The sequence below is a fragment of the Peromyscus leucopus genome, chromosome 23 (genome assembly GCF_004664715.2).
Source record: "Peromyscus leucopus breed LL Stock chromosome 23, UCI_PerLeu_2.1, whole genome shotgun sequence".
Classification (NCBI taxonomy): Eukaryota; Metazoa; Chordata; class Mammalia; order Rodentia; family Cricetidae; genus Peromyscus; species Peromyscus leucopus.
The window spans coordinates 16,347,279-16,363,699 of NC_051082.1; the positions used below are offsets into that span (position 1 = coordinate 16,347,279).

At 59.9% G+C, this 16,421-nt stretch overlaps 1 protein-coding gene across 1 annotated transcript in view; it reads right to left on the minus strand.

Annotated features, from left to right (window-relative positions):
• Ncor2 (nuclear receptor corepressor 2) overlaps positions 1-16,421 on the minus strand; it is a 150,017-nt gene that overhangs the window by 37,261 nt on the left and 96,335 nt on the right. Inside the window, 3 exon segments of the mRNA XM_028894308.2 lie at positions 3,512-3,654; positions 13,816-13,878; positions 15,402-15,574. Coding sequence (XP_028750141.1) covers positions 3,512-3,654; positions 13,816-13,878; positions 15,402-15,574 — 379 coding nt within the window.

The window sequence follows — 16,421 nt, forward strand, 5'->3', positions numbered from 1 at the left end:
GGCCCAGGCTCCAGCCTGCGGGTGCGAGGATGTTGTGGCATGTGGCTGGGGATCCCCTTCCTTTGTCTATCTTTAGCAACAGGAACTAGGCAGCAGGTTGCAGGGATACTCACAGGAAACAGGAGCCCATCAGCCTGGCAGAGCCATGGGCGAGCGATACAGCACACGCTGCGTTTCTAGAGCCTATGGGAGACCCCAGCACCACAGAGCTGGGAGGCCTGTGAAAGCGGTATTTGGGAGATGCGGACACAAATTACACCTGGCCTTGACTAAACACCTACTGCGTACCAGCCATCTGCAAGGCGTCGGGCTGCATGAACGCACAGCTACCCTGCCCATCAGGGTAGGTCAGCCTGCTTCCAACACTCCAGCCATTCACTCCCTAACACCTGGATCCGCCCTTCGATCTCGAGTCCTGCCACTCCGCGTGATCGAAGTCGCCTTCTCTAGCCCCCACGCCGGCCCCAGGGACCGTGCACAGGCAGTTCCCTGCCTGAACACCCTTCCCCCAGATAGTGAACACTCACTTCCTCAACTCTTGGCTCCCACGTCATCTTCCCAGGGGCCCTGGGGGAATTAACCAATGCCCTCCAACCCTCACTCTCTCTGCATCCCTACCTCGGCCCCTTTAGGCCACATTCTGGAAGTTCTTGACCAGACTTACTCCTCATCGACTGGGACCTCTGCCTACTCGGCCTGCTTCCCTCCTACATCTGGAGAAGAGCCAGGCACTCCACAGCCATGTCACCACACCATTGAGCCTCAGAGACGGCGACGGCGACACCGATTCCGAGAGGCAAGGCTCAGCGTCAAGGAGGACCGCCCGCCTGCCGGAGTTCAAGCACATCCCTGCCTGGAGCATCTCCCAGCAGCCACGGCGAGAAGTCGGCAGAAGGAAGCAGGCCAGCAGGGCCGAGGCCCAGATGACACACTGAGCAACCTGGAGGCCGAGCCCTGAGGGCCAGGACGCAGACAGAAGGGCAGCCTTCGGCCACATGGAGGGGGAGGGAGACCTCGGAGAGGACAGGGCTGCCAAATGTTACATAACCCGAGCGACACAGGGCCCCGCCCGAGCTCCCGGTTCCCCAGGAACCTCCAGCAGCCATGTGCAGGCCAGGCCGGGGTGAGCAGGAGGGGACACCCACTGACCTCCTGCCCCTCCCCCCACTCCCTGGGTGGCCAAGGGTAGCATGCCTTCCTGTACTCACAGGGGGCTGAGCCAGCACCTTAAGGGTCTCAGCCATTCAGGACACACAGGCAGAAGCGACCCTCTTGCTCTTGTGAGTTTTCTTCTTTGAGACAGGGACCTGTAGCCCAGGCTGGCCCTGAACTCCTGATCCTCCTGCATTATAGGCATGTGCTACCATGCCTGGCCTGACCCACCCTCTTTCTAGGGGGCAGCCTGATGTTGAGGGGGTGGGAAGCAGACAGCCCAGGACAGGGGCTTCTACAGCTCACGTACTCCCAATGGGGTGCCTGCCCTGTCCTTCTGGGGTATCTGCCTCTGCTTACTGCTCTTACGGCGGTCCTCGGGACCAGCCTACTCTCAGCTGGGGAGGGAATCAGTACTCCTCTTCTACAGGCGGCCACCAGGGCGGCTACCGAGATGACAAAGCAGGGACAAGGACCCCCTTTTCCAGCAGCCTGGCTCCGTGGCACTTCTCAGCTCAGCGGCTCGCCAGGATTCCCACACCCCACCATCGAAGCATCCAGCTCCTCCGGAAACTCCGACCACACCTCTGCCCACTAGACTCGGACTCTGTCCTCCTCAGTGACCTGGGCCAGATGCTCGACCTTTTCCACAGTGGAAGGCACTGGCTCCTCACACATTCTTGAAGTGGGTGTCTCCCCCGTCCCTGTTTTATTACACAGGTGGAAACTGAGGCCTGGGGGCCAAGCTGTGTGTGCCCTGAGCACCAGCCACAGGACGGCAGAGCCAGGGAACAAACCCACCGGCCCAGAGCCCTCTGTACGTTGGAGTGACTCACTCCATGCATGCACGAGCGTGTGTGCGTGTGTGCGTGCCCATCTCTCACCTGGGACAGACACGGCACACTCAGAAGACACCTGTACCCTGAGCTCTGCCAACAGCACCCCCATGGCTTTAGCTGGTGGGGGACTGGTAAACAAGTTGCCTCACGGCCCCTTCCAGGTACTACACTGGCACTTGTGAGAGAGACGCCCTCCCCCAGAGACCTCGGAGCCGGTTGTTATCCTTCTCATTTCACAGTCAGGGAAACTGAGGCACAGAGAAGACAAGACACTTCTCCAAAGCCACACAGCCTTCAAGTGGCAGAGCCCAGATTCACACCCGGGTCTCCTGGGTTGTGTCTATCAACACACAGCCCTTGGCGGTAACTGCTGCTTAGTGGCCATAAGGGCTCACCGACCCGGAGGACAGGGTTGGAAAGCGGGCTGTGACGTAAGTGATGTAACAAACAGCAAGCAGGTAGGAAGCCTCACGGGAGTGCTTCCCCTCCACAGGCATCTCATTTCTGACTCACGGGACCACCTACAGTCCCTCACCGTCTGGATGGAGAGCTCAGGAGGGAGAAACCACTGCTCAGGTCACGTGGCTGCCCAACTCACAAGCTCGGACCTAGCCCCTCCAACCCACTGGGTACCCTGGTCTCTGTCCCACTGGGGATCCTTGGGAGCAGAGGGAGTAGTCCCCCAGAAACATGAAGAGCTGGGCAGTCACACACTACAGAAACCTGAAGTGGACAGTGACTGGGCCGTGAGGGTGACAGCGGCAGCCCCAGGGGGAGCTGGGGAGGCTGCCCCTGCATTCTGCATGGGGACGGAGCAGAGTTCTGGGGAAATGACGCTATCTCTGGCCTGCCCTGCTGTGCCGTAGTAATGCGAGGCCGTGCATTGCTGTGTGACCTGCTCTGGGCCCGGCAGGCTGCAGGAAAGAGTGATGCGTCTTCAGTTGCACGGAAATCCACGCGACTTTAGACCCATGGAGGAGTGGATGCCAGGCCCCCTCCCGAGCCTGACTACAACAAGAGGCTGAAGGCGGGGGGCAGCTACTTGGCTGTGAGCGCACGCTTCTACTTAGGGGCTAAAGAGTCTCGCCAGGCCTCAGTTTTTCCAACCCTGAGATGATGATGATCGCAAGTGTGTCCAAGATGAGAGAGAGAGGATGGAGGGATGGGGAGAAGGCAGAGGGGAGGCTCCCATCTGGCCATGGCTGCAACAGAGATCCTACGTGGACACAGACACCTGGCTTGGGAGGTGTCTGGCCCCCAAGTCCTCCTCCGGCCTCTGACTTTTGGGACCCACTTTGCCTTTCACCGCAGCTCCAATGCCCAAAGGGGCAGTCAGGCGGAAACCCGGCTGCTCACTTGGGCTCTTTTGCCTCTGGGTCTCCTATCCATGGCGCTGAGGGTGGCGGCGGATTCCTGGCTGAGTCAGGGCCCAGCCCACCCGGCACCACCCCATGTGGGCCACATGAGGGAGGCTGCCCGGCTGGCGGTCCCCAGTCCCCAGGGGGCCCAGCCCGACTCACCATCTTTAGCTTGTGCTGCTGAAGGATCTCATCCAGGTTCTGCCTCTTCTTGTAGTTGAAGTAGAAGTTCTTACACTGGGAGACGGTCTTGGAGCCCACCATGCGGGCGATGGCTGACCAGTTCCTCCCATGTTCCAGGAGGCCTGTGGGGGAGGAGAGCAGGTGAGGGCTTATGCCAGGCCAAGACCCAGGAGCCCAGACGGGGGAACAGGAAAATGACAGTGACAGGCATGGCCCCAAGTGAGGCCTCGTTTCAGATTCTAGGGGCCAGAACGCACAGCGTTCCCCCTTGTCTCTCCCTCCCCAGTTGGGCGGGAGCTGTGGTGACCCAGCCCTGACACTACACAGCTGCAGAGAGGCCTCGGGAGAGCAAGCCTGTTTTCCGGTCTCACCGTAGGTGAAGGGAAAAAGCAGTGGAAGAGCAGAGGTTGGAGCGGGGCCGAGCTGAGGAAGGGAGCAGGGTGAGGAGGCGCTTGGGCCCTCACACCTAAAGGGCCACACCAGACTCGGGGGCCCACCTGGCCTGGCTGGGCTCAGCAGCCAAGGATGGATCTTTCCCAAGTCACAGCTTGAGACCACATGGTGGAAGACACTCTGGATCTCCAGGCCCTCCAAGGCCACAAGGCCACAGACCTCACTGCTCCGAGCTCCATACGGAATGGCATCCTCTGTTCAGCTCTGAGGCCACAAACCCTGGGCTAACAGGCTGAGGACCCTCTGGTCACACCTCACCCACCTTCAGGGGGCCCCAGCTTCCCTGAAGGCAAAGCTGGCCCCTTTCCCATGGCAGTGACAGAACCTGGCCCTGGGGATGGAGGTTAAGAGGCTGAACAACTGTGCCAGAGCCAGAGCCTCAAAGCCACTTTGGGATAATGCTCAGATTTCCCATCACCGAGCTTCAAGACGTTTTCTTCCATACAAGTCAAGTCAAAGCCGGAACATGGGGCTGTAACTGTAATTGCTGGGGAGGGGGGTGGGGAAGGGCAAGCGCTAACCATCCTCACCCACCCCCCTCATTCAAACCCCAGTTGGTGGCTTACTACAAACAAAGGCACCAGCAAAACCCCCAAACACACCAGCAAGTGGCCCCCTAGGTCTGCATAGCATTGAATGGAGTCTGTCTTGCCCCGCCCCCACACCCTGGCCAAGACTGGGACTGTGAGTTTCCCACCCACCTCAGCCAGCTCAGAAATGGGTCTGAAGCCTCAGCTTCCCACTGTGGCAGCCCCCCCCCGGGGGGGGGGCTGTGGTATGGGGAAGGCACTGGACAGCCAGGCCACCTGCTGGCCTGCAGTGACCACAAGAGCCACGTGGCTCCATAGCTGCTTCTCAGGGATCCTCAAGGACAGGAGGCAGGGAGGGCCAGGGTGCGGGATCAAGTGTAACTCAGCCCCTGACCTTTCCCTCCACCCGCGCCAGCAGCAGCTGCCACTTCCAGAACCTGGCGGCTGGGGCTGCGTTTATTTATATTTCCCGAGCGCGGGCCAAGAGGGCCCAGCAAACACGTCAGGCCTCCGAGGGATCGCAGGCCCGGAACCCCAGGGCAGGTCTCCATTTGGAACTGTTGGGGGGTGGGGTGACTGACGAGAGCTGGGGGGTGGCCCGACCCTGGGGAGCAGACATTTCCAAATTCAGTTAAGTCAACAAGGAGTTGGGCGGCTGGGTCCCTTAACTAACTCAGCTTATGGAAGCGAGAACCGACGGGGGAGGGGGGGGTGGCACTCAGCTGCTCCTGAACACGTGGGGCCACCAAGGAGCACTGGGCAGAGCTGTTGGGGAGCCCTTCCCCAGTGTGCCACACAGCCCTGGGAAGACGCGAGCTTCTTCACACTGGGGTGCCGCGCACAGGAGCACTTCACATCCCATGATGTGGAAACAGCTCTGTCTACCCTAGGGAGCCCCTCTGAGAATGCCCCAGCCCAGCCTGGAGCCCAGATGAGCGCAGCCTCCCTCCAGGGGATCTTGGCTGCACCTAGAAAGGCAACAAGGGGCACCAGGGAAAGGGAGCTGCGGCCACGGGTCCAAAATTCCAAGTCCCCCCCACCACACTTCCAGCCGCAATTTCCTGTAACCCCATCAAAGTCACTGTCACCAGCCTGCCCACCCTCCAGCCCGATCCCCAGCCAGGGGGCCACTCACATCCTCTCATCTGCGTCTCCCCCTCGGCCAAGTTTTCCGGAAACATCCGGCTGGAAGGATGCTCCAGGGAGCGGAGCAGTGATCGGGAGGCTGTGGCCGAGAGGCTCCCCGGGGCTTCTTGCTGGTGTGCCCTGGCTCCGGCTCTGATCACATCCTCAGCCGCGATGAGGGTGAGAGCTGGGGGCGGGAGCTGCTGGCCGCCCGCCCCGCGGGGCCCAGGACTCCTCCAGTCGCTGCCACCAGCTGCCTCGGGGAGTAGAGTGGTGCCCTTCCCGCTCGCTCGGGAGGGGGACGCCGCGGGCAACGACAGCGGGAAGTTGTCAGTTCTGTGTGCTGGGTTTCTCTGTGCCAGGCGTCACCAGTGTGCACGCGGCGTCCGCGGTTCTTCCAGGCACCCGTGTTCCCGGGGAGGACACTTGGGGGAGGGCGCTGGCGGGGAGCCCCCAGACCCACCGAGCCACATGAAATCCAAAGCCCCGGGCAGGACGGGACCGGGCAGCTGGGTCCCTCAGCGGCCGGGCTATGGGACCCAGGGCTCCGCTCTGCTCTTCTTGCTGCCTGACCCAGCGAGCCGCGTCAGGACTGAATGTGACCTCCAGACGCAGCGGGCGGGGGCGGGCGGGGGCCGGGCACAGGCCCAGGTTCGGCTGGGCGGGCCAACTGGCACAGGCTCCCTCCCTCTCTCCCGATCCGTGGCAGCGTCAGCAGCGGTAAGAACAGACTGAGGGATCCAGAAAAACAGAGCTCCCACCCCCGGCAGGCAGGGAGCAAGCAGCCTCTTCCGCCCGCCCGCCAGCCAGCCCTCCCCGCCAGCCAGCCGGTTCCACCTGCGGTCGCACCCCCCCCTTCCTCACAGGCCCCCAAAGCCTGGACCAGCCTCCCAGAGGGCTGTGGGTGGCCAGAACTGGCTAGCTTTCGATGGGGATGGGGGCTGGGGAACTTGGGATCTACTTGGGAGTACTCGGGTGCCACCGACCATTTGGGGTGGGGGAAGGAAGGACCTGGGGCTCCCAGAGGTCTAGCCTGGGGTCTGGAGACTCTGGCGGCCTACTACATCCTCCCTTCTCTGAGAGCACCTGCTATAAGGTCCCAGCAGCTCCCTGGAGGCCAAGACAACCGAGCCGACTTCTACAGCAGCATCCGGTCAGGCTGACTTCCACAACCAGCTCTTCCCCCTAGCCCTTGCCCTTGCCCTTCCATCCTGCTCTAGAAGCCCAGAGGACAGGGACAGACAGCTCGGAGCTTTCCTGTAGCCCTGGCCCTGTGTGCTCAGCCACCTCCCATGCCAGCTGGCGGAGAGATCCCATACGGCTGAGAACCCAGGTCTTTCCCGTAGGATCCCACTGTGCTCCCCAGGGGAACGCCAGTGGGGGGCCTATGGGAGCACACCCCCTCGGGGAAATGTCAGTGTGTTCCTGGGAGGAAACCCAAAGGCTCCCAAGGCTGAGGAGCCCCCAGAAAACAGACAGCTCTACTGTTCCCAACCACGAGACGGCCCCAGGACATTTGCAAATGTCCGAGCAGCATTCTGGGCTCTGCCTCTGGCCCTCAGAGGGGCATTTCATCTCCACAGCGTCAACTCCCTGGTCCCAGCCCCTCTGCTGCACCCATCTATGACTGCTGCCCTTCCAAACCTATGGGTGCTCGGGCTGCAAAAAAGAAGGAAGCTCTGGACACCTGAGGGTCTGAGGCTGGGACCCATGAAGGTCCCATGAGTGTCTATCTTGGAAGAAGGGCTGTGGGGTCAGTCTTGGGAACTCCAGAGTTGGCTGAGCGTCCCTGACATTGGGAGCGCGGCCCCACGTGCTCAGTACAACTGCTGCTCCAGCCCGCCTGCGGTCTCGGGTTCTCCCACCCCACTTCTAATTTCTAAGGAAGGAGTTAGAGGCAGCTACTTAGGAAGTGAAATTGGCCAAGACAGGAAGTGAGGCAGGGGCCTGAGTCAGGGCCTGAGGCTGGCAGAGGGCTGAAGGAGCCCACTAGCCCCAAGAGGGAGGAGGAAAGGGTGGCCAAGGTGACGCTTTCTCATGTGCTACCTGGAGCCCTTGAAGTACTCCAGTGGCTCAGGGGCTGACTGTTCCAGTCATGATCCCCTCCACAGGGGTCTGAGTAAGCCTCCTGCAGAGCCTCCCCTCCATCTGCGTCCTGGGGACATTCTAGTACTCTGACGTGGGCCCACACACTGGAGGACTGGCTCCCTCACAGTCTGAGTCTCCCAGCTCCTCCCAGGAAGAAGCTTGGGGACACCCCACCTTCCCGGCGCAAGAAGTGAGAGAAACACCCTCCCTGTCCTGGATCCTCCAGCCACGTTCTCCTTCCTTAAGAAATGTTGAGCCTGCACCGGAGTCAGGGGACGTGTGATCACTGACACCACCAGCAGCCAGCCGCCCAGAGACCGCCAGTGTGCCTTGTGGACATAGGGAGCCCCGTGGGGGGCAGCTGGGATGACCCCATCCTTGAACCTGCCCTGCCACCTCCTCGTCCTCCCGTCAGCCTAAGACCCACCTCACGCTTCAGACCTCGGCGGGCGCTTCTACTCGCCGCCACTCACCAGTACGACGGAGGTACTCCATACCGTGCCACACACTTGTGAGACCGTCACAAGGGCCATCTGCCCACCTACAGAGCCACAGGTGCCCTGGTCTGCAGGGGCAGAATGCCCTGTCCCCGGCGCCTTGGCTGGCTACACCCCCGGGGAAGGACGTCTCACCAAGGCACACTCCTCAATCATGCCACTCTCTCCTGGGCAAAGCAGGAAACAAGTTGTGCGTGGGAAGACGGGGTCATAAAGGTCATTCTCGAGCTGTCCTTCCTCAGCAAGGAGTCGGAGGCTGGCTCAGAGTGAGGGAAGGCGGGAGATGACAACACTTCCTGATTCAGGACACTCGAGTCCACGAGAGTCCAGAGCCGGCCCCATGTCTGGCCATACCCGTGTCCATGCCTGAGAATCATCACAACACAAAAGAGGCCAAGGACCTCCAGACATGCTCTTCCAGGGCCATCTCCATCCTGCCTATGGAGATCTCCATCCCTCCTCATCTGCTCACTTGGGCCGAGCCTAGCCCCGAACTCACGGCCTCTGAACTCAGCGCACCAGCCGCTGGCTGGGCACACTACCCACTTGGCCAGGCTGCCTCACTGCTGCGCGCAGGGCTCCCAAGGAGACACACAGTGCATTCCTGGAAAGGTCAGCCTGGCCTGGCAGTGGGGACGGTATGAACTCCCGACAGAACAGTGGCTGAGAACCTCCCCACCAGGTCTAGGTTCTCAACCATGAAAAAGATGAGACCAGACCGCATCCACTGGCAGGCCGGGCTCACATGGGAGGGTGTGTCTGCTGAGCAGAGCTGGCATGGGACACTCACCTCCACCGCCCGCCTGCCTGCCCTGGAAACAGCACGTGGTACCCTTGATCTCAGCAGAGTAGAGGCAACCCTACCCTCCAACCACTGGCTCTACCTAGGGTCAGAACTCCAGGCCAGACGGATGTCTCCTTGGGGAACTTGAGGCCATCGGCCCAGTCCCACAGGCCCTTCCCTCCCACTGTGGCCCTTGCCCTAAAGCAGGCAGTGGGGGCCAGGTCCCTGAGTATCCCCAATTCCTTAGGAGGCAGCTTCCTGCTCAGGCTCAGGCTCCACCCAGTGTGAGTCCAGGAGGGCAGCCCTGCCCCATTGGCGCGAGCGCGCGCGCGCACACACACACACACACACAACACCACACAGAGACCCTGGGCTATCAGGTTGCCAGATTCCAGCTCCATTCACCCTCTTCAAATAACAGCCAAACTCACGAACTCCACCTCTGCCACCAAGGCCACCGTGGCCTCTCCACTCCTGCCTGTCACGTCCTCATTGTCTGCGCTTCTAATATGTCTCACTTGAGTGCACTGTTCCTGACACAGGGTTCTCTGCTCCACTGCCTGCCCTTCCTTCCTTCATTACTTGGAAAAACATTAGCCATGGGGACCGATCGATTTAATCCCCTCCCCACTCGGTCCGGCTCTGCGAACTGGAGAGCCTGGGTTCCAATCCCAGCTCCCCCGCTTCTCAGCCCTGGGATCCTGGGTAGCACACTCAACATCTCTGGGCCGATTTCCTTAGCTGAATCAGAGCGGCTGCCTCAGCGTGGATGGAGATGAAGTGTCTTCTTCCGCCATAGTAAGCCTGCCTTCCACTCGTGGCTAAACAACTGCGTGGCAGGCCACGCCCCTGCGTAACATCCCCAGGACACAGGCAAGGATCGGCCCCATGCTACAGGTACCCACTCGGGCCAGATTCCATGGGAGGCAGAGTTGGGACTCCAGTCCAGCCTGTGTGTTGACTTGCAGTCTGCCATCTGAGTGTCCACTGTATACTCAAGGGCTGTACACATCTGGCTCTTTCTACCCCGATGAGAAACCTGGCAGGCAGACCTGCCTCCCTCTTTTTAGATAAAGAGCAGATAAACCGAAGCAGAGATGTGGAGGCCACCGGAGAGCTGCAGAGGTAAGGGGCGGGGAAGGGGCCGACATGCCTAAGGCATCAGAAGGTCAACTACTGACTATTTATTGATCAGGAAAGCCATATGGATGTGTCTGGGCTGGACAATGTTCCCAACACGAGTTTTACGTCTACCCAGAAGTTATGCACACGGAAAAGGGCCTGTGGAGGCGAGAGCGAACCCAGAGGCAGGGTGGCCATTCCGATGGAGTGGGCCGGCAAGAAGGAAATCTGTGTCTAGGTGTGGTGATGCACTTTCATCTCAGAGGTGGAGACCTCTGCAAGTTCAAGGCCTGCCCCGGCTACAAAGAGACCCTGTCTTTTTTTTTTAAAGGAAAAGGGAGGGGGAAAGGAAATTCGGACACATGGGGGGAGGGGTGGCGAGGTCATGAGAGGATGGAGGCCGGCCAGCCCTGGGTGGCCACCACCCCAAGTGGGTACAGAACCTTCCCTGGAGGCCTTGGAAGGAACATGGCCCTGCCCCCACTTCAACTTTATACTTCTAGCCCCCTGAGTGAGGGAGAGAAACATTTCCCACTGTGGTGAAGTCAGTGACTCGTTACATAGATGAAGAAAGTGAGTGGTCGGGATCACATGGACCGGAAGTCCAACGAGGTTTCTCTCAGGGCTGGGCTCTTCCGCAGCTGTCCTTCACAGCTGGGCTGCGGAGGATGCTCCGGCGGCTCTCGGGACACCTGGCTGCTTACCTGCCTGGGCTTCCTGAGGGCCTGGTTCACTGTAGGCTCCTACCCCACACTGGGCCAGGACGGCTGAGTACCATCTGCCTGGGACACAGTGTGGCTGGGGTCGTTTTCCTCTCAAGTCCTCAGCACCCCAGCAGGGTGCTCTGGAACATTCTCAGCCTCTCACCCCCACAGGCAGAGGAAAAGGAGCTACCGCGGGGCTGTGCGCACCTGCCTCCCCGCCCCCGCCTCCGGAACAGCCATCAGCAGCCACTGCGAGCAGGCATAATTGTCCAGATTGCTGTAATTCAGAGCAGCAGCCCGCGCCGGCGCTCACGGCGCTATTTCAAATGTCACTGAGCAGGGCCGGCGCACATGGGCCCCAGGATCGCTGGGGACGAGCTCACGGCCCTCTCTGCAGGTCCTAACCTTGAGACAGTGGCATCAGGGCGCTCCATCCCAGCTTGTGAGTCATCCCACCCTCCTCCCACCTCCCGATCTGCCCTTCCAAAAGAGAGAGCGCGCAGCCTCCTGGTGTCAGGCGACAGCTAGGAGGCTGGTGACAGCCTGAGAAGACTTGAGGGGCTGCAGACGCTTCAAGACACGGGGGAGGTGGGCACTTCCCCTGAGCATCGCACCATCATCATGCCGAGACCCACGTGTGGATAAAAGCAAAGGGGTCACATGCCCACATGCAGCGCGCAAAGCCCAAGGCAGGGACAACCCACCACTTTGTCACCAGGTGAGCCTACAGGCTGTGTGTGTGTGTGTGTGTGTGTGTGTGTGTGTGTGTGTGGTGTGTGTGTGTGTAGGGGGGCCACACCCCATGTGCTTCACGTAGCTCTGAGGCCTTCATAGGTACGTGAGAAACCCTGAAAAGAGCGCTAAGTGAGTGCAGCCCAGCATCAGGACTACGTGGCGGCGGCGGCGGCGGCGGCGGCAGGAATCATTCCTGTAAGTGTCAGGGCGAAATGACTTCCAGCCACAGACCGGAAGTCCATTAGTGCTGCCTCGCCCTTAGGCTGATGGGCAGGAGGGACCGATAATGGGTACGGGATTTCCATCTAGGGTGTGGGAAGTTGTAGCACACCATTGTGGGTATGTGTAGGTGTGTTCTGTTTTGTTGTGTGTTTGACACGGGGTCTCCTGTAGCCCATGCTGGCTTCCCACTTGCTACGTGACTGAGGCTGACACTGAACTCATGATCCTCCTGCGCTCTGCCTCCCAAGTGCTGGGATGACAGGCGTGTGCCACCACTGCCCAGGTTAATAGACTGCTTTTCAGTGGTCAAGTCTGTGACACACACTTCGCAGAGATTAAACCAAGGGAATCAGACCATTACATAAAGTCTCTTTAGAATTCATACCACAAACCACAACGTAGACACAAAAACACAAAGAACTGGCAACGCGGCCCCTCTGGGGTGACTGCACACTACACCCAGCCGGCTAAAGACGCTGCCACAGAACCCGGAGAACAGGACACCCCCCCCCCCACACACACACAGTTCTTTCTGAGCAATGGCCCTGCCCCCAAGCCAGGCCTACCTTGGGTGAGGGCGAGTGCAGATCAGGAAAGACACATGTCCGAGGGGAGAATCGGGAACACTGAGAGCATCCCCCAAGTTGGTGGCTGCTCTCAGGTGGGGTGGGACACTCTTGCTGGGCCCATTAGACCCTCAGCAGACCCCATGAGAGTGAGGAGCCAGGTCTGAGGACCGGGGCCACAGGTGGCCGTGGTCGTGGCTGGGTTGGAGCTCCAAATAAAAGTCACTGCTTCTCACCAGCGACACACAGACTGAACACAGCAGCCTCAGCCATAGGGCATGGCAGGGGCAGGGTAGGGCCTGGGCAGAGGATGAGGGACAAGTGGCCTGGGCTGGCTCCTGATCCTCAGTGTATCTATCACCTCTGGATCTATGGTAGACCTTCAGCCCACAGCTCCTTGTCCATGATAGGGGACAGGGGACGGGGACAGGAACAGGGACAGGAGGGACTTCTCGGAGAGGGATCGGGTAAAAGAGGACAGGAGCCTACTGCAGTACCACCCTCAAGTGGGCACGTGTCTTTGTGTCCCTCAGAGAACGCACAGGCCAAGTAGGGACAGATGCTCACAGCTGCCAGCTCTGGGACTGTCAGTAAGACCCACCCATCCTAAGACCCTTAATGCCCGGCTTTCATGCCTTGCAGCCGTCCTGGATGGCACCACTATCTTAGGGATAGGTAAACTGAGGATCAGAGATAGGTCACCAAGCAGGAAAGTGAAGACCTCAGCCATGTTGAATGTGGCTTCAAGGCGGTTTTGATAATGTTACCAGGGCAGGGCTACCAGGGCCTCAGGGGCATCCTCTCAAAGGTCAGACTCTATCGTCAGGGCTCAGAGGTGTTGGGGACAGGGGTCCTGTTTAGCCATCAGGGTGGTACTGCGAGGCGTCAATCTTGGAGGGCATGATGGCCTAGCCCAGCCTGTCACGGCGCATGTCACAAGTTCACCAGCTGCTCAAGACCAATAGCTGGTGACCCCCTGAAATGGATGCAGACAACTCCCATGGCTGTGCCTGGGGCCACAGCCCCACACACTGTGGAACACACCACGAAAACCCAGGTACAAATTCTAAATGTTTGCAGAGCCCAGACGTGCACCCAGCATGGGCACCCTTGGGACCGATATAAGAGCCACGCGCACACTCCTATGATGGCAGGAAGTCCTGTAGCGCCACCGACACCGCGGCCCTGCCCCGGTGGCCAGTCAACTGCGACTCCACCAGGCACCTTGTCCACTGCTCCCAGGGCCCAGTGTGGCTGGCCACTCGTGAACTCAGCCTGCAGGCTCCTGAGCTATCCTAATTTCAGACACACCCTGCCACCACTCACAGAACACATCCAGTCTCTGACGATCTGATGTATCTGTTGCAGGCCAGACACAGATACATCGGCAGCCTCGAAAGACAGGCGCTCTGGCCTGGGATAACTCGGGCACGCGGCACGCCACCATGGCCCCTTACCTTTCTTCGCTGTCTCCATCTCCTCCTCAGTCCAGCGAGAACTCTCGTTCATCTCCATGGAAGCTGAAAGGGAGACAAGGCGATTGGTGGGACCTCACAGAGTGCTTTCTCCCAGCAGTCTGTTCTGAGCCAGCCGAGGCCCAGTTCCAGCTACCCCTGACCACAGTGCCCAATGCTCATGCTCGGGGGCCGTACTGCAGGTAGACAGGGGCCCCCACTGTGCACAGCAGGGCATCTCACACCTCCTTGGGCGCTACCCTCTAGAGTCTAGAGTCTAGATGGCCACAGCGCTACTCCAACCACGACCATCAAAATGGCTTCTCAGCATCTGCCCAAGTCCCGTGAGTGGCGTCGCCATGGCTAGGGACTCCGGTTGTGCTGGTGACTGTTACCGTCTCCCCAGCTTGTCAAAGGGCAATGAGGGCCCTCAGAAGGGACACAGCTCCAGGCACACGTCGGGGCAGAGGTGGCCTTGTCTGAACCACACACTGCTCTCCAACCGCTCCCCAGGTGGCCCGCCCGGAGTCCAGCTAGGAGCCGCCGCTGACGGGAGCGTCGGGAACTGTCAGGCAGTGTGCTCTCGACAAACCGAGGGACAGAGAGGACAGAAAGTAGCTCAAGGCAGGAGGGGGGTGGACGGGACTGCCCCCTGACAATCTCGTCCTTCCTGCTGCCAAGCCCTGGCTACCTCCCGGACCTCACAGAATCCCCCGTCCTTCCAAGCAAAAGAGAACATAGAGACGTGTGTGTATCTACCCAGCACTGTCCAGATAGGCAAGCCTCGACACATGAGTGTGCCACACAGCTGAAAGCCACAAGACCACAGGATCTGTGGTCAGCGAGGCCGAGTTCGAATCCTGATTGTATCAGTGACTTGAAGTAAGGAATACCTCCCCAGCGCCCATATAATATATATAGGCCCAAATCACCTCTCTTGGTCTGTGGAGTGAGAACCTAATGCAGATCTAGGGAGCCCCTAGTAGGGTCTGTGAGAAATAAAACAGGTCTCACATCACTATCTGGGAAGAGCCGCAGGCAGCCAAGATGACCTGCAGTGAGGATGAGCACACACTGCTGCCCCTGGTGGCTGCCCCTGGAACTGCAGCTCAGCTCTGTCTATTGGCTCTCACGGAGGCAGGATGAAGCCCCTCCAGGACAGAAAGGGGAACCAAACCAAGACCCACGAATGTTCAGGTACCACCGGGAAACTATCCTCCTAGCAGTAAGTTCACCCAGCTTCTCACCACCCAAGGAAATGGCCACATGGCTCAATCTTCTGATTTAAGACAACAAACAGGGCCTGGGTAGGGGAGGAGTTAAAGTTACAGCCTCTTCCGGGTCCTAAGCTCTGCCCGTGTCCAGGTTCTAGGCTCCTGGAATCTCTTACATTCTTCTTGGACGCAGTTTCTCTCTGTCCACGTGCAGATGCTGAGGCAGAGAGAAAATGGCCCGGGTCACAGTGAGCTCGGTAGCCAAACACTCGGTCCTGAACTCAACCACAGAGACCCAGGCCCTCGGCTACAGGCAGTTCAGTCCAACGTCAAGGAATCCTAGCAGGAGCCAATCTGCCCCCAGCCCCTGCTCACCTATCTCTGAATTCTGCTGAGGGGTGGCGGCCTCCTCGTGGTTGGCCTCGTTGGCCATGGAGCGGGTGATGCGGCCTTTGCGGCGGCCTTGGCTGTTGGCAGTTTTACGGCCTTTCGAGGTCACAGCCTCTTTCTCATCGTTATCCTCCCCGGAAGTATCATCTGTCTTCTCCCTGCAGTCATGGAAAAGGAGACCAGGATAGATCAGCCGGGGCTGGAAACCCCAGGGCAACTGAAAGAGACCTTCGGGTCTCTCCATCAGAGCTGGAGAAAGGTGGTGCTGGCCAAGAGAGGGTGCTATGGGCGGGCAGCCATCTTAGTATCAGCAGGGCAGCGGGAGCCCCTCCAGGTCTGGGAGGGAAGGGCAGTTGTTGGGTAGTCAACTGACACCATTTGTCGCCAGTGGGGACTCGAGGGATGCTCACTGACACCCACCAGGGAGTTTTGCTAGAGGCCTTCGAGACTCTCTACGGGCCCCCTTACTAGTCACAGGAGTCGTAATTCTGGGCCTCTACAGAGCAATCAGGGTAACCCAGGACTGCATGCTTAGGGAAGAGCAGCCCAGCCCAGCTGTGTGGGGGGGGGGGGGGCACATGACCTGGGGACCCAGCTTCTCAGAAGCAACTGGGACAGATTTATCGCCTCTGTCGTCCATTCATCTTCCTGAAAGATGCTGGCTGGAGCCGTGGAGACAGGCAAGGGGGAGGCACTGATGTGCGCGGTCCAGCACAGGCACCTGCGGCCCCTCCGCCTTCTCCCACTAGCTTAGCGCTGCCAGGTGCTGATGGGGGGTGACTGTGACGGTGGGGGCCGCCAGATGCTTGCACCCACGCTGTCCTCCCGAGGCTCTTCAAACCCCCCCTCCCTCTTGGACCTCAGGAGCCTTGGGGGAGAGGCAAGGCTGAGCGCCAAAGTGGCTGTCTGGATTTATGAGTCCAGGAGCAGGGCTCAAATGAGCAATCAGTCTCCTAGGTCTCTGGGGGGGCTGCGGAGAGGGCGGGGGATGGAGGGAGCAGGGGC